The sequence below is a fragment of the Leptonychotes weddellii genome, chromosome 4 (genome assembly GCF_054177405.1).
Source record: "Leptonychotes weddellii isolate Sample4059 chromosome 4, ASM5417740v2, whole genome shotgun sequence".
Classification (NCBI taxonomy): Eukaryota; Metazoa; Chordata; class Mammalia; order Carnivora; family Phocidae; genus Leptonychotes; species Leptonychotes weddellii.
Window position 1 is genome coordinate 21704718 of NC_138372.1, and position 21348 is coordinate 21726065.

Consider the following 21348-nt stretch of genomic DNA (forward strand, 5'->3'; position numbering starts at 1 on the left):
TGTGGTCCTAAAATATGCAGGGAATAATCCCAGTCTTTTGGTACCGGTTGAGACCTGATTTTGTGACCCAGGATGTGATCTCTTCTGGAGAATGTTCCATGTGCACTAGAGAAGAATGTATATTCTGTTGCTTTGGGATGGAATGTTCTGAATATATCTGTGAAGTCCATCTGGTCCAGTGTGTCATTTAAAGCCTTTATTTCCTTGTTGATCTTTTGCTTAGATGATCTGTCCATTTCAGTGAGGGGGGGGTGTTAAAAGTCCCCTACTATTATTGTATTATGGTCGATGTGTTTTTTTGATTTTGTTATTAATTGGCTTATATAATTGGCTTCTCTCATGTTAGGGGCATAGATATTTAAAATTGTTAGATCTTCTTGTTGGATAGACCCTTTAAGTATGATGTAGTGTTCTTCCTTATCTCTTATTATAGTCTTTGGTTTAAAATCTAATTTGTCTGATGTAAGGATTGCCACCCAGCCTTCTTTTGATGTCCATTAGCATGGTAAATGGTTTTCCACCCCTTACTTTAAATCTGGAGGTGTCTTTAGGTCTAAAATGAGTCTCTTGCAGACAGCATATCGATCGGTCTTGTTTTTTTATCCAATCTGATACCCTGTGTCTTTTGATTGGGGCATTTAGCCCATTTACATTCAGGGTAACTATTGAAAGATATGAATTTAGTGCCATTGTATTGCCTGTAAGGTGACTGTTACTGTATATTGTCTCTGTTCCTTTCTTGTCAATGTTACTTTTAGGCTCTTTCTTTGCTTGGAGGACCCCTTTCAGTATTTCTTGTAGGGCTGGTTTGATGTTTGCAAACTCTTAGTTTTTGTTTGTCCTGGAAGCTTTTTATCTCTCCTTCTGTTTTCAATGACAGCCTAGCTGGATATAGTATTCTTGGCTGCATGTTTTTCTCGTTTAGTGCTCTGAATACATCATGCCAGTCCTTTCTGGCCTGCCAGGTCTCTGTGGATATGTCTGCTGCCAATCTAATGTTTCCACCGTTGTAGGTAACCTACAGACCTCTTGTCCCGAGCTGCTTTTTAGGATTTTCTCTTTGTCTCTGAGACTCGTAAGTTTTACTATTAGATGTCAGGGTGTTGACCTGTTTTTATTGATTTTGAGGCGGTTCTCTGTGCCTCCTGGATTTTGATGCTTGTTTCCTTTCCCAAATTAGGGAAATTCTCTGCTATAATTTGCTCCTATATACCTTCTGCCCCCCTCTCTCTCTTCTTCTGGGATCACAATTATTCTGTTTCGCTTTATGGTATCACTTATGTCTCAAATTCTCCCTTCGTGATCCAGTAGTTGTTTAATCTCTCATTTTTTCAGCTTCTTTATTCTCCATCATTGGGTCTTTTATATCACTAATTCTCTCTTCTACCTAATTTATCCTAGCAGTTAGAGCCTCCGTTTTTGATTGCACCTCATTAATAGCCTTTTTGATTTTGACTTGGTTAGATTTTAGTTCTTTTATTCCTCCAGAAGGGGATTCTCTAGTATCTTCTATGCTTTTTTCAAGCCCAGCTAGTATCTTTATAATCGTCATTCTGAACTCTAGTTCCGATGTCTGTATTGATTAGGTCCTTGGCAGTCGGTACTGTCTGCCTCTTGTTCTTTTATTTGAGGTGAGTTTTTCCATCTTATCATTTTGTCCAGAGGAGAATAGATGAATGAGAGAACAAAATGCTAAAAGGGTAACAACGACCCCAGAAAAATATATACTTTCAGAAAGTGGTCGCTTTTCTATTCATAGAATTGCTGCTATTCTTTTCTTTGATCTCCTGTTGAGTTTGTAGGTGTTCTGAATGATTTGATAACTGTCTAGCTGAATTCCTGGGACCAGACGAAATTTAGGTCTCCTACTCCTCCGCCATCTTGCTCCAGTTCCTGGGATAATGTTTTTCTGGCAGGGGTTCTGGGCCTTTCATTACTATTACCTATTACATAGACCCATCAAGCCTGTAACTTCTCCGTCTTTGGTCACCTCCACAAAAGACTCAGGGACAACTCTTTTTCTCTCTGATTACAGCTTTTTAGGTTCTGTCAGTTTTCTGTGTATTGTTTTTTTCTGTAGTTGTCTTATAAAACCTAAGACTGGTTTGGAGTTAAATAGAGCAGGCCATATCATCTGTTTTGACTTGAAGTTTAGGGAAAACGAATGTCCTGTATAATCCATCCCAAAATATTAAAGTTCTCTGTTTTGGTATTGGGGGCCTCAGTCCCAGCTAATAAGAAGTGTAACTTTATTACCAGATTTTCTGCTGTGTGTTCCATTTCTTCAAATATCTCCTTTGGGGATTTCAGTAGGTGTGAGATTTGGACATCCCTAGATTCTGTCATACCATCTGACAACACTCCAGCCTCACCAGTGTTTTTAATGTGTTCACATACCTGCCAGTCTAAATTTCAAAAAGAACAGAAAGAATATTTGACAGAACATAACTTTTAGGGAGCTTTGCAGCAGTCAGTGCCAAGTAGAAATTCAGGGAGACTAGGTTAAATGCTATGGAAGAGAGATTCTCATTTGTGTGACATTGATTTTTTTCTTTCTTTTTTTTTTTTTTTCGGTCTTTATAGGTGGCTATGGTGACAGACTATGGAGCCTTCATCAAAATCCCAGGCTGTCGGAAGCAAGGTGGTAACCTGTCACTTGAAATTCAGCCCTTCTGTTCTACTGTTTTCTGTCACCCCACCACATCCTGATTATAGACTCTCTTTTTCAAACAGTAGTTTTGTTTTTGTCTTTAGTGTAGAGATAGGAATATAGATAAATGATGACAGTCCATGTTTTCGTAGGTCTTAACTCAGAAGAATGATGCTCTCTGAGTTGGTGGGGGGCTGGGTGTAGCTATTTAGGTTCACTTCTGGAACCAGCTCTTGTCTAAATTTCACCTGTGACCCTAGGCAAGACACTTGACCTCTTTGGTCTTAGGATTTGGGGTAGGGCAAGCTATTTCCTCTCTGAGGCTGATGTTGTGAATTTTCTAGTATACGGCACATGGAATGGGAATAGTGTTGTAACCAATACGAATATATTATATATGTTATGCTTTAATTTTTCTTTTTAAAATTATAGGCATTTGTTGGACATTTCTTGAGAATTGCCTTAATATCTATAATCTTATTTGTTTCTTAAAATAATTGTGTTACATAGAAAAGACAAGTTCTACAGACTGGTGGCCTGCTCAGAGTGATTTAGCTAGGTAATGGCACAGCTAGGTCTAGAACCTGAGCCTCCTAATTCCTAGCCCAGTGAGTTTTTTACCATATCACAGTGCTAGTAGATCCAAAAACTCAACTTGCTAATTCCTCGTGCTATAATAAATTAAGGAATTATCGAAGATTTTAGTGTAAAAAAATTTAATTACAAGGATATTATTAGAAAAAATATAGAATGATATTTGACTTCATAAAAGTAAACAAATTTATTTCAAAAATCATAAGCAAAGTTAAGTTGTGAAAAAGAATTTGTAGGACACATGATAAAAGACTAATAAAAAAAGGGAATGTAGGAAAAGGGGCCAAGAATATGGAAAGAATTCACAGGAGAAAGAATAGCAGTTGATCAATAAACGTCTTAAAAGATGCTCATTCTCCAGATTGATTTAAAACTAACTTAAGGGGTGCCTGGGTGGCTCAGTTGGTTAGGCAGCTGACTCTTAGTTTTGGCTTGGGTCATGATCTCAGGATTGTGGAATTGAGCCCTGTGTCCAGCTCCGTGCTCAGGGTGGAGCCTGCTTGGGATTCTCTCTCGCTCCCTCTGCCCCTCCCCCTTTGTGTGAGCTCTCTCTCTCACTCTCCCAAATAAATAAATCTTAAAAAAAAAAAAAGAACTACCTTAAATTGTGGCACATCTGTCCAATGAATACTACTTGGCAGTAAAGAAGAATGAGAATGAAGTATGGATGTACGCAACAATCTGGCTCAATCTCGGGCACCTGGGTGGCTCAGTTGTTGAGTGTCTGCCTTCGGCTCAGGTCATGATCCCAGGGTCCTGAGATCGGGCCCCGCATTGGGCTCCCTGCTCAGTGGGCAGCCTGCTTCTCCCTTTCCCACTCCCCCTGCTTGTGTTCCCTCTCTCACTGTGTCTCTCTCTGTCAAATAAATAAAATCTTTAAAAAAAAAATCTGGCTCAATCTCCAGAGAATTATGTTGAGTGAAAAAAGGTAATCCCAAAAGGTTGCATATCTTTTTTTTTAAGATTTTATTTTATTTTATTTTTTTATTTTTTAAAGATTTTATTTATTTATTTGACAGAGAAAGAGAGAGAGCGTTCACAAGCAGGGGGAGAGGCAGAGGAAGAGGGAGAAACAGGCTCCCGGCTGAGCAGGGAGCCCTATGCGGGGCTCGATCCCAGGATCCTGGGATCATGACCTGAGCCGAAGGCAGCCGCTTAACTGACTGAGCCACCCAGGTGCCCCAAGACTTTATTTTTTGACAGAGAGAGACACAGCAAGAGAGGGAACACAAGCAGGGGAGTGGGGGAGGGAGAAGCAGGTTTCCCGTGAAGCAGGGAGCCCGACGTGGGGCTTGATCCCCGTGACCTGAGCTGAAGGCAGACGCTTAACAACTGAGCCACCCAGGTGCCCCAGGGTTGCATATCTTATAATTCCTTTTGTGTAACATCCTTTTCTTTTTGGCAGTTTTATTGAGAAGCAATTCTTATACTGTGCATTTCACCCAAATGTACAATTCAGTGTTTTTGGTTGTGTTTTTTTTTTATATTCACAGTTTTGCAGCCATCACTACAATCTAATGTGAGAACATTTTCATCACCCCCAAAGAGAAACTTTGTACCTATTAGCAGTCACTCCAAATTACCATCCTGCCTGCCTGAGTCTTAGGCAGCCACTAGTCTACCTTCTGTCTTTATTTGTTTGCCTTGTCTGGACATTTCTTATTAAGTGGAATCATACAACATGGGGTCTTTTGTGACCGGCTTCTTTCACTCAGCATGTTTTCTAGGATCTTCCATGCTGTGGCATGTGTCAGTACTGCAGTTGTTTATTGCCATTGCAGAATGTGGCATGCAATTAACCAGCTCTCCAATTCTCTGATTCTTGACACCAGCTGGATATCCTACAGTTCAGTTCAGTTCTGACACTAACTGCCGAGGTAGCACCCAACTCCGCAGACTTCAGGGCTGTGTTCCACAAGACTGCCCTCACTTCAGACGCCAGGTACAAGCATCGAGTCCCCAGGTTATCCACACTTCTGGCAGACTTGGCTACACATTTCAGTGTTCCCACACCATCCCCGACCCCAGTTTCGATAATTTTGCTAGAATAACTCAGAGAACACCAGAAATGCTATACTTACTATTACAGTTAAGAAACTAGGTAAAGGGTACCGAGGTTTTCTCTGCATATTTCTTGTGACTACATGTGAATCTAAAATTATCTCAAAATAGTTTTTAAAAGTGATTTAAAACACTCATAAGATTTTTGAGATTAACAAATATTAAAGACATTGCTGTTACCCTGTATGTTAACTAACTGGAATTTAAATAAAAACTTAAAAAATTGCTAATAATGACCAATTTTGGAAATGGGTATTTCCAATAATAGTTTTACTTACTGTTGAGAGTATAAATTGTTATAGATTTTGGCAATGCCTATTCACATTTTTAATGTGCTTCCCCTTTAATCCAGCAGTCCTTTAGTGGATTTAGTTTGTAGCATAGACTTAGATAAATTATGTACATTTGTGCAGTGGACTATGCAGATGATAAGAAGCATGATACTTTGATGCTGGTGCCTTCTTCGTTTCACCAGAAAGGATCTGTGAAAAGTTTTGATACAACTACCCCCACACTGATGCCTGACTGAAAGCCTTTGTAAGATAGCACTGGTTCTAGGAAGCATTCTTATTTCAGAGATGGTAAAGTGAGGGCAGGAAAGTGCCTCTTAGAATTGATAGAATGGGTACGTCCCAATTTACTGAAATGGAAAGATGTCCAAGGTAACACGAAAAAGCATGTTGCAGCAGAGTTTGAAGAGCATGACCCTACCTGTCTACATTTAAAAAAATTTTTTTTAAGATTTTATTTATTTATTTATTTATTTATTTATTTATTTGTCAGAGAGAGAGAGCACAAGCAGGGGGAGAGGAGGCAGGGAGAGAAGCAGGCTCCTTGCCGAGCAAGGAGCCCAATGCAGGACTTGATCCCCGGACCCTGGGATCATGACCTGAGCTGAAGGCAGACGCTTAACCCACTGAGCCACCCAGGCATCCCATCCCTACCTACATTTTAAAGCATGTGTACATTAGCCTATGTAGTTTTTTGAATTATTGCATATGTTTAGAAGAAAGCCTAGAAGCTTACTCAACAAACTGTTAACAGGGGTCACCTCTGGAGGGTTCAGTTTGCTATGGGAGACATGGACATGGAATAGGGACTTTTTCTTTGTGCAGTTTTTTAAAACAAAATTTTTCTTTAAAAATAAATCCAACAGCTGATCTTTGGATAATAAAGCCATGCTTCTAGCCTTGGAGACTGCTGTGCCACAAATTGCATCTTGGAATTAGAAAGGGCTCACCAGTAGTTGCCAAGCTAGCAGTCAGCAATCTGTTGCAAAGTTTCTCATTTTATGTTGTCTAGGATTTAATGTGAGGGAACTCATCCCGGTCCCTATAGGCAAGCACCTCTTTTGGTCTGAGGACAGATTTTCATGGTGTACTTGCCATCGCTCCCAGTACTTGAAAGTCCCATCCTTACTTGAGCATTTATGTGGCACTTTGGGGACTGTGTGGAGATGAAAGGCCTGCCACCTCTCAGCAGTCAGTCTTCCAACTCATTCGTGTCCATGCCCTGTCAGGGGGTGCCTCTGATTATGGCTTCCTGCTTACATGTGATCTGTTAGTCTGACAGCTGGCGAGACAAGCCTCAGAGGGAGAGCTCAGGAAGCCAAGTAATGAGGTGGGAACTCCCTGTTCCCGGTCTTTTCTGTGGGTTTACTGCATAACTCGAACAGTTGTATTTTAGCTTCTCTGCTCTCGAAGGGGGAAGATCATTAAGTCCCATGCCAAAAGGACTGAGCTATAAAATAATTCTGCTCTCCAGACTTTAACATTTTGATTCGGGAAGGGAGACTCTTGAGTTGTTTTTCTCAGCCTCCTATTTTCAGAATTTTTACCACTACTTAGTTGAAGACCCCTTCCTAGTGTTCAGATCTAAACTAGATTTTCCCCCATCTCATAGTGGTGCCTAATAAAACTCTGTGTGATGAGGAAAATGTTCTGTATCTGTTCCAGTGTGTTTTCTGACACTAACCATTCTCCAGCTTCCAACAGGAGGTGTCTTAATTCACTTCTGACACTATCTACCTGGAGAGGTGTCAGATCCCACAGGTTAGAGGGGCTCAGACTCACAAGACTTCCCCTACTTCAGATGCCAGTCATAAGTCCTGAGCCACCTGGACTTCTGACTGGTGGGCTACGAAGCAAGGGTTCCCACAACCCCCTCGTCAAGTTTGATCATTTGCTAGAATGGCAAGGTATGGATGGGGGGTGTACTCCGAGCTTACATGTCTTCTCTGGCATACCACCCTCCCAACAAGCTGATGTGTTTACTAACCTGGAAGCTGTCTGAATCTCACCGTTCAAGAGTTTTTATAGAGCTTACTCTCTAGCCCCTCCCCCTCTTTCCTGGAGACCAGTGAGGCTGAAAGTTCCAACCCTCTCATCATTTGATCTTCTGGAGACTTGGCCCATCCAGAGACCTCTAGGAGCCCTATGCTAAGTCACCTCATTAACACAAACTCTGGTGTGATCAGAAGGGGCTTATGAATAACAAAAGACTCTCCTATCACTGGAGAGATGCCAAGAGTTATAGGAGTTCTGTGCAGGGTGTCTAGGAACCAGGGACAAAGACCAAATATATTTTTGCATTATAGCACATCTTTGCTGTCCAATAATGTAGCCACTGACTTTTAACTTTGTTTATTTTAATTTAAATTTAAACTTAAAACAGCAACATGGCTAGTGACTGTCATAGTGTCAATGCAGTTTTTTTAGGAAGTTCTTTTTTGCTCCACTATCCTCTGCCCCACCAGCACATGAAATTTTGGGATCAGAGATTGTTCAATGTTATACTTTTAAAATGTCTTGCTTATGGTAGAAGCACAAATAATTTTACTTCGTGGAGCCCAACACAAGGGCTTGAACTCATGACCCTGATATCAAGCCCTGAGCTGAGATCAACAGTCAGACACTTAACCGACTGAGCCACCCAGGCACCCTGAAGCTCAAATGTTTTTAGCAGTGTATTCTGTTTAGCAAATAATTATTGAACTTTATTATCTGGTCACTATGTTAGGTGGGAACAGAGAGATAAGAAAACAGTCCCTGCTGCTCTCAGATTGTTCATAGTCTAGAGATATGAACAAATTACAATATGGTGTAATAATATAAGTGAAGTTGTAGTTATCCACTGAGCTGTGAAATGTTGGGGCCTAGAACAGTACCTGAGGAATAGTGGGTGTTAAGTACATTTTATTAAATGAATAAATCCTAGTCCCAGCTCTGCCATTTATTGGCTTTTGACTTTCAGTTGCTTTGAGTCTTTGAGTAAGACTTAAGCCTTAGTTTCCTTATCTGTGAAATAGGAATGATGTGCATATTTTCGAGATTCTTGATTGGCAGGATCATGTCTTACTTCTCCTTGAATCCATTTTTGCCTATAATATTGTGGATATTTAGTAACTTTTGAATGAATCCATAATCCCAACAAGATAAAGGGTGTGAAAGCACTTTAATTTGTGGATTTAGATTATTGTCATACACCATTGATTGGTGATAACTTATTTGAAAATTCTAGAAAGGGAATTCAGATCCCCCAAAGATAAAGGGGACCTTTTATTTTGACATTTTTGGGCTGTAGCTGTCCTCTAATGGTTTATAATTTTCACCTCTTTATGGTCAGTGGGAGTTGTAAAAGAAATTAAGGTTGAACAGTACATTTGGGAGAGTATTTTTAAGGGAACAATAATAGGCTACCTCTGTTTGTTTGTGTTTTATATATGGTGATTGAGATGCTAGCTCTTTCTAGGTTGTCACAATTTCTTTTCTTCTTTTACTAGCAGACACTTGGATGGGATTCAGTTCGTTTAAGTGTCCTGTTGGGTTTACTGAACATGATGATGGACTTGATATGCCCTTTGGTCATTTATGGGTTCATGTCAGAAATCCAGGCACAAACTGCTCTGAAGAGCTCCCTTCCATGTAGACAGACAAGCAAAGCATTTTCATTATTTCTGTTCATTTTGGAGCATATGCTGGAGCAGAATTAGATGTGTTTCTACTACTTGTAGATGAGACCATCTTTCTTTCTTTTTTTTTTTTTAATTTTTTTTTAAAGATTTTATTTATTTGATAGAGACACAGCAAGAGAGGGAACACAAGCAGGGGGAGTGGGAGAGGGAGAAGCAGGCTTCCCGCTGAGCAGGGAGCCCGATGCGGGGCTCGATCCCAGGACCCTGGGACCATGACCTGAGCCGAAGGCAGATGCTTAATGACTGAGCCACCCAGGCGCCCCTTTCTTTTTTTTTTTAATTGAAAAGATAACACAAATCAATAATAAAAATTGGAGAAATATCAGTATGTTGTAGAAGACGCTACAGACTCATATTTGAATTGCAGTTCTTTATTAGCTTTATGATCTTGCACAATGTATTTATCATCTACTGTATTTCCTCATGTGAACCTACATCACAGGGTTGGTATAAAGATTAAATGAATGGGTGGATGTACTGTATTTAGTGAGGTATCCAGCACACAGTGAGGGGGCTTCAAATGTGTTATTTGGTGCCCTCTACTTTATCCACTTAATCCAACTGTGGGTGGTTTATGTGGGTAGCAGTGAAATACCTTCCAAGAATATAGACTGTCCAAGAATGCAACTGGTGATGAATCCCCCATACAGAGTATGGGATTAGCCATAGATAGAAATATACCAGGTAATCGCCTGTAACTCTGTGACTAAAGAGATGAGAGCACTCTTGAGACGGTAACAAGCTAATCTGGGTGTGATTCCAGAGGAAAGGGATTGGAATGAAATTATAATTTAGGAGACTGAAATCTAATTGACTGTATCATTCTATCTAGGGGGAGATTATGTGAACAGGGTGGGTTGTCAGGCTGGAACATAGTAAAAGAAAGCCTGAGAATCTGAAGTTGGCAGTGTTTGTCTTGCCTTTATTGAGAGCAGAAATGAATCTGATGCTAGGAACTAGAGAGAGATGGATTCTTTTATGAGGAAGTGATAGTCCATTAAACCTGTGGACTGGAAACCTATCTTAAATCATGTGTCTCCATTTTGTTCTGATTCTGTGTTGAAGCAATTTCTGATCACTTATCCAATTTTTTAGGTATTTGATACCTAAAAACAGTGAGTAGGGAACAGTGAGTAGTCTATTAGGCAAGGACTGGGAATTTTACAAAGTATCCTTGGGACGCCTGGGTGGCTCAGTTGGTTAAGCGTCTGCCTTTGGCTCACATCATGATCCCAGGGTTCTGGGATTGATTCCCACACATGCTCCTTGCTCGGCAAGGAGCCTGCTTCTCCCTCTGCCTGCCACTCCCTCTTCTTGTGTGTGTGCGTGCACTCTCTCTCTCTCACAAAGAAATAAATAAATCTTTAAAAAAAAAAAGTATATCCTCTGTCGTAAATTAATAAATTGGTGAATTGTGTCTGTCCCTGTACCAATTACTATATTGACCATCAGATCAATATATTTTATTTTATTTATTTATTTTAAAAGATTTTATTTATTTGAGAGAGAGTGCGTATGCATGAGAGAGCACAAATGGAAGGGGGAGGGGTAGAGGTAGAGGGAGAAGCAGACTCCCCACTGAGCAGGGAGCCCCACGCAGGCTCGATCCCAGGACCCTGGGATCATGACCTGAGCTGAAGGCAGATGCCTGACCGACTGAGCCACCCAGGTGCCCCTGGTTAATGTATTTTAGTATGTAAGTTTACATTTGCAGATTCCTACATATATTTGTATCTTCAGTTCATATGCCTCCTCTGAGCTATGGACTTAAATATCCAACTGCCCACCTGACATTTGCCTTCAAGGCTGAGGGCTAGACCATTTCCCTTATTTAATTCACCCTGTAAGGGGGCGCCTGGGTGGCTCAGTTGGTTAAGCGACTGCCTTCGGCTCAGGTCATGATCCTGGAGTCCCGGGATCGAGTCCCGCATCGGGCTCCCTGCTCGACAGGGAGTCTGCTTCTCCCTCTGACCCTCCTCCCTCTCATGCTCTCTGTCTCAAATAAATAAATAAAAGCTTTAAAAAAAAAAAAAATTCACCCTGTAAGCTAAGGTCTTTTGGTAATAAGCCATTAATGTCTCAACTATAAAAATCTTGCACCCTGGCATAACTATTTTTATATTCTCTTTTGGTCTGTTCTATATGAAACATAGTTTTAGCTCAGTTGTAGTGTACATATCATTTTCTATTTCGCTTTTAAGATACTTTTATGATTAAAAATATTGCATGCATATTATAGAAAAATAAGGGGAAAGATTCCAAAGGAATTATATGATACTACTACCACACAGATAGGTACTATCAACATTTTGGTATATTTTTTATAAGTCACATGTACATAAAACTTAACGTTGAGTTTAAGTTTATACTCTGTATATATGTATTTTATAGCTTTTTACACTTAATGAGCCTTAAACATTTCTCCATCTTTTCACATACTTTTGTAAACATTTAAACATTAGTCTATCATCAGTTGTACCACATGATCATTTAAAAGTTCCAGTTTTTCACTACTAATAATGCCATATTGAACCAGGAATGATGCCCAGACCAAAGAATATCCTACTTTGGGATCAGGTGGGAGGACAAATGGTTAATGCCATTATTTCCTTGTTTGTGGTACAGACCTTTTGTTTCAGGATAGAAAAGAAATTCAAGTATTATTAGATTCAACGTTAATTTCCTTCATAACTTTCATTAGCAATAGAGGAAAGAAGTTTGAATGAGAGGACAGTTGCAGCCAAAAAATGCCAAAGTGCAAGGTTTCCCTTTCCTTTAGGGCATCTGAATTTCCTCTTCAGACTTTTAGGCTGCTCTGCCCGTTACACCATCCTGGGGGCGGGGGGGTTGCCCACAGCTTCGCAGGTTTTATCCAATTTGGAGATTACGTGATGTGGTCTAAGATTAAAAACACAGGTTTTATGATGTATATAACACATTTTGGAGGCCCCAGAGTTATTCATAGAGATAGGCTGTCAACCTCCAGAATGAGCTGCAGTAGGTATGTGAGCCCCAGTGACCCTGGTCAGAGCAAGCAGTGACTTCCAACAGGAGCTCCAAGCAGAGGGCAGATACTTCTCATCACAGATACGTGCCTGCTGTGCCGATGTCCTTGTGGATGCATGCATGTGAGAGCGAGCTTGAGAGAGAGAATACAGGCTCATCATTCCCCCATGCAATTTAAGGGAGGGCAGGTATTTTAGATGTAACTCTTTGACTTAATCATTTTTCTCTAGTTTACATTCCTGGTTTATGTTCATTCAAAATAATTGTATGTTGTATTTATTTTCCCCAGAATAGAGATAATTTTCTCTATTATTGAAACACTTGAAAATAAAAAAATTAACGTGTAATCCTGTACCCTAGGATAACCATTGTTACAGCATTTGGATCATTCTTTCTGATTTTTAAAGTCTTTTTTTAAAATTTAAATTCAATTAGCCAACATACAGTACATCATTAGTTTCAGATGTAGAGTTCAGTAATTCATCTGTTGCATATAACACCTAGTGCTCTTCACATCAAGTGCCCTCCTTAATGCCTGTCACTCAGTTACCTCAACCCCCACCCACCCCCCCAAAGTCTTTTTTAAGCATTTGTAATCATACTGTATACAATTTTTTTGTAAAGATTTTATTTATTAGAGAGACAGAACATGAGGGTGGGGGGAGAGGGGGAGAGGGAGAAGCAGACTCCCCGCTGAGCAGGGAGGATGACACAGGGCTCAGTCCCAAGACCCTGGGATCATGACCTGAGTGGAAGGGAGACACTCAACCAACTGAACCCCCCAGGCACCCCCCCCTTTTTTAAAGATTTTATTGAGAGAGAGAGGGAGAGAGAGAGAGAACGTGGGGGGGGAGGGGCAGAGGGAGAGGGATACCGCATATAATTTTCTGTTGTACTTTTGTTATTTACATGAGAAAATGCTGGTTGTCTTCAGTGCTTGACACAGAGTAGGCAGTCAAATATTTACTAAAGAATGAATTATGGACATATTCTTATATAATCTTTTGAGCATCGTTTTTTAAAAAATTCTTTAGAAGATTTATTTGAGAGAGCGGGCAAGAGAGAGCACGAGTGGGGTAGGGTGGGTGGGTGGGCGGGCGGCAGAGGGAGAAGCAGACTCCCCGCTGAGCAGGGAGCCCAACTTGGGGTTCAGTCCCAGGACCCTGAGATCATGACCTGAGCTGAAGGCAGATCCATAACGGAGTGAGCCACCCAGGTGCCCTTAGTTTGTTTCTAATTTTTTCTGTCTTCAAAATACATTGAAGGGGACAGAAACAAAATTGAGAAATGTTTTGGCTATTCTCACTGTGGGGTGCAGGAAAATCTAGCTTCCCCAGGGCTATATCAGGTGCTCAGATTACAGTACCCTCAGGGCTTTGTGTCTTACCTCTGGCCAACTCTTGCCACCTGGTGGTAAAGATGGGCATTGGTAAGTTTTTATAGTTTATTATCCTGACAAATATCTTGAAAAAGATGAATTGATTTAGCTAATCACCCAATGGGGTGAAGTATCTTGATTGATTAAGCATGTGTCATGTGCCAACAGTTGGGGGTTATGTCAGCTTCAACCAAATCACATGGACCAGATTTATTTTAGAAAGTAGGGAAGGTGGGGCACCTGGGTGGCTCAGTCGTTAAGCATCTGCCTTCTGCTCAGGTCATAATCCCAGGGTCCTGGGATCAAGCCCTGCATCGGGCTCCCTGCTGGGCGGGAAGCCTGCTTCTCCCTCTCCCACTTTCCCTGCTTGTGTTCCTGCTCTCTCTCTCTCTCTCTCTCTGTCAAATAAATAAATAAATAAATCTTAAAAAAAAAAAAAGAAAATAGGGAAGGTGATGTTGATTAATACTTTAATAATTTTATTCATAAAAATCCAAAATTATCTATTAAAAGGGAAGGTGGTTCTCCCAGGAAAGGACTTTGGACAGACAGGAAAAGGACATCTATTATAAATATTTTAAAAATTATTTAATAACTAATCTATCATTTAACTTTTAATTAATTTTATTAAATATTTTTACCACTCTTGTTAGTGATTGCTAAATGATTTCTAAAATTTTATACTAGCCTTAGCAATATTTATTTTACTATGCTCTCACCCATGCATATTATTTTCTAAACATGTTGTTAATAGATTAAAAATTTAATAGATTAAAAATAGATTAAAAAATAGATAAAAATAGATTAAAAATAGATTAAAAATTAAAAATTGTTTAGATTTTCTTTTTTCACTTAACATCTATCATAATTATTTTCTGTAATTGTAATTTAATTGGCTGCTTACTCTTCCATTTGATTGATTTACCATGGTTTACCAAGCTAATTTTCCAATTATTGGTCATTTAGATTGCTTATAGTTTTTTTTTAAACCTTTGTAGGTAATAATACTACAAGTTTTTTATATACCCATAGGTTTTTGGGTTTTGCCTCTGTTTTTTCTTTTGGAAAAATTCTAATGATGATATTCTTGCATCAAGGGTATAAATATCTTGGGGCACCTGGGTGGCTCAGTCGTTGAGCGTCTGCCTTTGGCTCAGGTCATGATCTCAGGGTCCTGGGATCGAGCCCCGCATCAGGCTCCCTGCTCAGCGGGAAGCCTGCTTCTCCCTCTCCCACTCTCCCTGCTTGTGTTCCCTCTCTCGCTATCTCTCTCTCTGTCAAATAAATAAATAAAATCTTTTTTTAAAAAAAAAGGTATAAATATCTTGATGCCCTTGCTTTTAAAGACTTTCACTGACTTGTGTTTTTACTAATGTGTTGTTCTTGTATCACATGTTTGCTAACATTGAGAATTATTTTTAAACAATATGTGTTGATTAAGTCCAAAAAGTGATCTCAAATTGTCTTAATTTACAGTTTTAAATTAACAGACATTTTTCAGTGAATCCTCAACTCCCATCTTTTCCTTACCTCATTATTTAGAGTATAAATGCCAGATATACCCTTTGCTTTATTTCATTTCTTCTTGTACCCAGGTCTGGTCCATCGAACTCACATGTCATCCTGTCGTGTGGATAAGCCCTCTGAGATAGTAGATGTCGGAGACAAAGTGTGGGTGAAGCTTATTGGTCGAGAGGTAAGGTTCTGTACAACTTTCATGTTGTTAGAAAGACTGAGGAAAAGCTGGGGGGGGCAGTGTTGGTATTTTATGGTGGCGAATGTGTATATGTTGTTAACTGTGGCTGATGATCTTATTTTTGCATCCTGCCACTGTATTCTGTCCTGAATTGAAACCTTCTGGCCAGCTGTCCTGTAAACTCAGAAGGGATGTGGTGTAAACTGTAATAAGTGCGGTGCAATAAGTACATGTTTATAGAACTTTCCTCTGTGAAGTTTATGTTCCCAATTTTTATGAAGTTTCCAAGTGGTAGGTGGAAAAAAAAAAAGAACCAAAAAGAGAGAAGAAAACTTAATTTATGGGACTAGTCTTAATCATAAATTTCAAAGAATAGCTGCCTGGTACACTTCAGTTTGGACCAAAACAATAAAAAGACAGAGTTTATCATTATTGCTCCTAATACCTGGCACCATGCAGTGTGAGGCAAGTGAGAGAGGTTTGAAGGATGCTCTTAACAGCATCTCACTTGAGGGCATGAGGGTTGTAGATGTGGGCAGCCTGTTCTTGTACCAGAGAATGGCAGGGGAGACAGGTCTGAAAGAGATACTATTTGAGTGCTTAATATGTACTAGTCTGAGGGATATAAGAGTGAGCCAGACCTAGGTGACCTCAGCTGTTATGGAGCTTATATAGAATGTAACTGGACGAGACAAATATAAAAGTAAGCAAACATACGTATAAAATAATTGTGATTGTAATTATAATTGTAAATTGTAATAAGTGCCATAATGGGCTCAAGCAGTATCAGCGGTAGATTTAGATGAAGTGGTCAGGAATAGGCTCTCTCTGGAAATGATTTGTGAGCTGAGACCTAAAGGAAAAGGCACTGATCATGTGAAAAGTTAGGATAAGCATATTCCAAGCAGGGAGAATAACTAATGCAGAGACCCTGAAGTGGAAAAGGGCGTCAGGTGTTGGAGGAAGCAAAAGACCAACATGGCTAACAATTGCCTTCATGTTTAAAAATGCACTAGACCAACTCCAAAAGGGGATCTAGTCTAGTCTGGAATGTTTGGGAAACACATTCTGGGCTCATGGATCTCTGAACCCATCATTATGCTGAACTTACATGGAAAAAACAACTTTTATTTTCTGCCTGGTTACCTCCACAGGCCTTGAATTTCTGACAACCATTTCTGCCTTTCCTCCCCAGAAGGACAAGAATGAGATAAAAACAATTTCCTGAAGTTATTCTGCCACAAGATCTATTTATAATGCTCATTAGTACCCCCAGTGTTCCTAGTACAGGACCTCAGCCATTAGAGAAGCTCGGTGTTTGTTATGATGATAAAAGCTTTGATGCTTAGTTAGATAATTTTAGACCAGCAGTCTAAATGGTGTACTCTTAGCTGTTGGTGACTTTGCTTTTGTCTTTACAGATGAAAAATGATAGGATAAAAGTGTCCCTCTCCATGAAAGTTGTCAACCAAGGGACTGGGAAAGACCTCGACCCTAACAACGTTATCATTGAGTAGGTAAAAGGTTTGGAAAGGCTACAATCCTACTTCTCAAACCACAGAATGCTGTAGTGAATCAGACTGACCTAGGAACTCTACCATTTATAGTCTGATATAGATGAGTTATGTAGCCCTTGTGATCCTTGGATTTCGATAACACCATACTGCATAGAGTTCTAAGATTGAATGCTCACATGCAAAGCATAGAAATGCTCCATCAGTGGTTTTGTTTCCTTCCCCTTATTCTTTGCCCTTTAACCAGTTAGCCAACAGGCATTCATGAAGCACCTGCTACTTGTCTCTCTCCTAGCACAGGGGCTCAAAAAAAGACCATGTGGAAGAGTAGGGTAATCTAGAAGCAACTCCAGTAGGGTTTAATGCATCTTGGGATAACTGTGTTCTGAATATGACATCTTACTTACATTGGCTCTTCTGACCTTTCATTTAGGAATGGAAGATTTGCTATACATGTAGGCTAATATCTGGTGATATAAGGAATTTGCTGTCTGTCTCAAAGTCTTTCTTGAATTTATGCCAGTGATTTCTGATCAGGGGTTCCTAGCTCCCTAAGGTTCCGTGAAGGGTTTCTGAACTGTTTCCAGTGTTTCAGAAAACCAACCAAAATCATGCATTTACCTTCAGGTTAACCGTGACTTTATTGTATTGCTTTTGATGTTAAAATATCACATTGTTTATCTCATGCTAATCAGGTGCTCTCAGTGGCAGTCATGTTATTATTTTATTTGTTTTTTTAAAGATTTTATTTATTTGAGAGAGAGAGAGAGCATGAGGGGGGAGAGGGGGTCAGAGGGAGAAGCAGACTCCCTGCTGAGCAGAGAGCCTGATGGCGGGGGTCATGACCTGAGCCGAAGGCAGACGCTTAACCGACTGAGCCACTCAGGTGCCTCAGTTATTGATCAATTTAAAAAACAAGAAAAAAATAAATGTTTGAGTGGGATCTTGGTGGGGAAAAGTTTGGAAACCCTTATGTTTATAGTTCTAAGCAAAATCACTCTGGATACAAAGTAATTTTACCTAAAAGGGAAGGCATTGATATTGGATACATACTTTGTGCCAGGCATTATGCAAGGCAGTTTATGTACATTTGTGTGTCTGATTCTCATAACCTCCAAAGTGGGTATTATCTCCATTTTACTTTATATTCTTAGTTTCTTTCTTTCTTTTCTTTTTTTAAAAGATTTTATTTTTTTGACAGAGCACAAGCAGGGGAAGTGACAGGCAGAGGGAGAAGCAGGCTCCCCACTGAGCAGGGAGCCCGATGCAAGGCTCAATCCCAGGACCCTAGGATCATGACCTCAGCCAAAGGCAGATGCTTCATCGACTGAGCCACCCAGGCACCCCCCCACCCCTTTTTTTCCTAAAGATTTTATTTTTGGGCACCGGGGTGGCTCAGTTGGTCGAGCATCTGACTCTGATTTCAGCTCAGGTCATGATCTCAGGGTCCCGAGATCCAGCCCCATGTTGGGCTTCCTACTCAGGGTGGTGTCTGCTTGTCTCCCTCTCCCCCTCTCCCTCTGCCTCTCCCCATGTGTGTACTCTTTCTCTTTCTCTCTAAAATAAGTAAATAAATCTTAAAAAAAAAAAAAAAAGATTTTATTTTTAAGCAATCTCCACACCCAATGTGGGGCTTGAGCCCACAGCTCCAAGATCAAGAGTTGCATGCTTCACTGACTGAGCCAGCCAGACATCCCTATATTCCTAGTTTCTATCTTGATGCTTGGTGATAAGTAATTTCCCTGTGGTTAATGACAAATTATAGTGGGTCAGGGATCTGAACTAGGACATTGAACCTAGGGCCCTTTTTACCACATGATGCTTCTAGCTGTTGCATGTGACTTAGAGTTTTTCCATATTTCTATAGTTTCATCTCTAAATATTGACATGTTTGTAAGTCTGATTATTGACAAAACACCTTTCAGTTATAGTAGAAATGTTTTATAACTCAGAGCTCAGTAATATTATTTAAGTCTGGCATTTACTGATTATATTATAATAAATTGCTTCTGCTCCAAAGAATCCTGTGCTATGTACATATGACTCATTAAAAAGCAATGGAATTTCCCAAAGTCACCCTTGTAGGGGTAAAATGTAAGACAAGTAAAATAAAAGCTTCTTCTCTGTCTCAAAACAAGGGTAGAGAAGGGAAAGGGCTCCCTGGTTTTGGGCTGTATGGGTCTCTATGTATAGGCTATTTCTAGTAATAACCAAGTGGCCAAACAGTAACTTTTGTTATAAACTATTTCTAGAGCTGCATCCAGGAAAGAAGCACGATATAGTGGAATGATGAGAGGTTTTAGAGTTAGATGTAAATTAGAAAGAGTCCTAGTTCTGCTGAACACTAGTATATGACCTTGAGCAGACTCCTCTTCCCTGACTCCTCCCTCAGCTTCTTACTATCAGTTGGAGGGTATGATGCCTATATCTCAGAAATGATGGAATGATTTAAATACAGGCTTGTTTGTAAAGAGCCAGATTAGTGTCTAGTGTATAGTAGGATCTTAGTATATGGTAGCTGCTTGTAGTTATTGTTGTAAAAGATCTCTTTGTTTTTCTTCTGTGATTATCACATCTTTTCTTTTGAAAGAATATATAAGACCTGGGAGAATAAGGGGACACAGCTCTTTCTTATCTCCCAGAGTGCCTGATGTGTAACAGTTGTTAATTTGTGCTTTCATTTACTCATTTATTCAACAAATATTTTTTTCGGTTCATATTTCATATTAGGTTCAATGGCAATACCAAATTTTCTGTTTAAGGGCCTTACTGCCTAGTGTAATGAGATAATTATGCAGATCACTTTAATATAAGGCAAATGTAATAAATGCTAAAAGAGTAGGTTAAAGAAAGGGTTCTAGGAATTAGCTTGAAGAGGATGAGTTGATTTCAGGCCCCGATGGCTAGAAGAGAGGTGGCATTTGAGCTAGTTCTAGAAGAACGGATAAGATTTTGTCAGGCAGCAGGGGAAGGAATGGTATTCCCAACAGAAGAATGATTTAAGTAAAGGCACTAGGCAGGAAAGCCCAGGGCACATTTAGGAGTCTTGTTTTAGGAAAGAGGAGGGTACAGTCAAGTACTAGAATGTAAGACTTGAAAGGTGGTATGTTGGAGTGAGATTGTGGAGAGCTTTGACTTTGACTATCAGTCAAAGAGCGTTAATTTTTTAAAAGCCCTGGGGCACCTGGGTGGCTCAGTCAGTTAAGCATTTGCCTTTAGTTCAGGTCATGATCCCAGGGTTCTGGGATCAAGCCCCACATCAGGCTCCCTGCTTAGCGGGGAGTCTGCTTTTCCCTCCTCCCCACTTGTGCTCACTCTCGCTATCTCTCTCTCAAATAAATAAATAAAATATATTTTTTTAAAGATTTTATTTATTTATTTGACAGAGAGAGAGATAGCGAGAGCAGGAACACAAGCAGGGGGATTGGGAGAGGGAGAAGCAGGCTTCCTGCCGAGCAGGGAGCCCGATGTGGGACTCGGTCCCAGGACCCTGGGATCATGACCTGAGCCGAAGGCAGACGCTTAACGACTGAGCCACCCAGGCGCCCATAAATAAAATACTTTAAAAAAATTTTTTTAAAGCCCTTGAGGGGGGAGAGACTCCTGATCAGATTAATCTCTCCTTGTACACCATTCTCTGACCTCACCCTGTTATGCTCAGTGTCTTAGTGCTGTCTCCAGCCATCCACAGTTTGTCAGCTGCCTTTCATTTTCCGTCAATATCTGTCTTACATTTCATCCCCCCAGTCCCAGAGTATTAAAGGGAATCTGTAAATGGAAAGGGGAAAAGGCGGTTTCTAGGTAGGTTTAGCCAGCATAGCATAGTCTTTTAGAAGAGTGTTTGTGGTTCACCACTATAATTATTCACCTGTATGTCTCCCTCCACTGCTAGACTGTAAGCTCCTTGAGAAGGACCGAGTTCTGCCTTTTTGACACACTTACTCATCACTGGTACTGGTGCTTGCCAGTAAGAGTTGAACTGAACAAAAGAAAGGTTAATTCAACTATGTGCCCTGGATGGATTGGAGGAGAAAACTTGTTACTATGTAGACGCAAAGTAGCGAGACCTAAACCAGCATGGCAGTGAGCACAGAAAAGGGAGACAGGCAAGTGACACATTTGTTGAGCTGAGTATTGGGTGGGAGTTATGATTTGGCTTGTCACATGTTAGAACCCACAGAATATTGGAATTGATTATAATGAGGGCTTGTTTAAGCTGTAACTCATAGCCACTTGAAACTCAGCTCCACAGATAAGGATATCTGAAAGCCATGGAGTTTGAGACTTGCTCAAGTTATATCCCCAAGATCCTGCCGTGGTTTTTATTTATTTATTTATTTATTTATTTAGTGTACACATCTAGTTTTATTGTAACAAAGCAACTTGTACACTTTTAACGTTTAAAACTGAGCATCATCTTTCCTTTCCAGTGAAACAAAAAGAAAATTTAAAAATAAACAGGAACAAAATTAAAAT

At 40.1% G+C, this 21348-nt stretch overlaps 1 protein-coding gene across 2 annotated transcripts in view; it reads left to right on the plus strand.

The window, feature by feature from the left end:
- ZCCHC17 (zinc finger CCHC-type containing 17) overlaps window positions 1-21348 on the plus strand; it is a 60600-nt gene that overhangs the window by 16142 nt on the left and 23110 nt on the right. Inside the window, exons 3-5 of one of the 2 annotated variants that reach the window (XM_006747213.3) lie at window positions 2584-2641; window positions 15258-15358; window positions 16780-16871. In XM_006747213.3, the coding sequence (XP_006747276.1) occupies window positions 2584-2641; window positions 15258-15358; window positions 16780-16871 (251 nt within the window). The remainder of the gene's footprint in view (window positions 1-2583; window positions 2642-15257; window positions 15359-16779; window positions 16872-21348) is intronic. The other variant, XM_081817935.1, reaches the window with a different exon arrangement.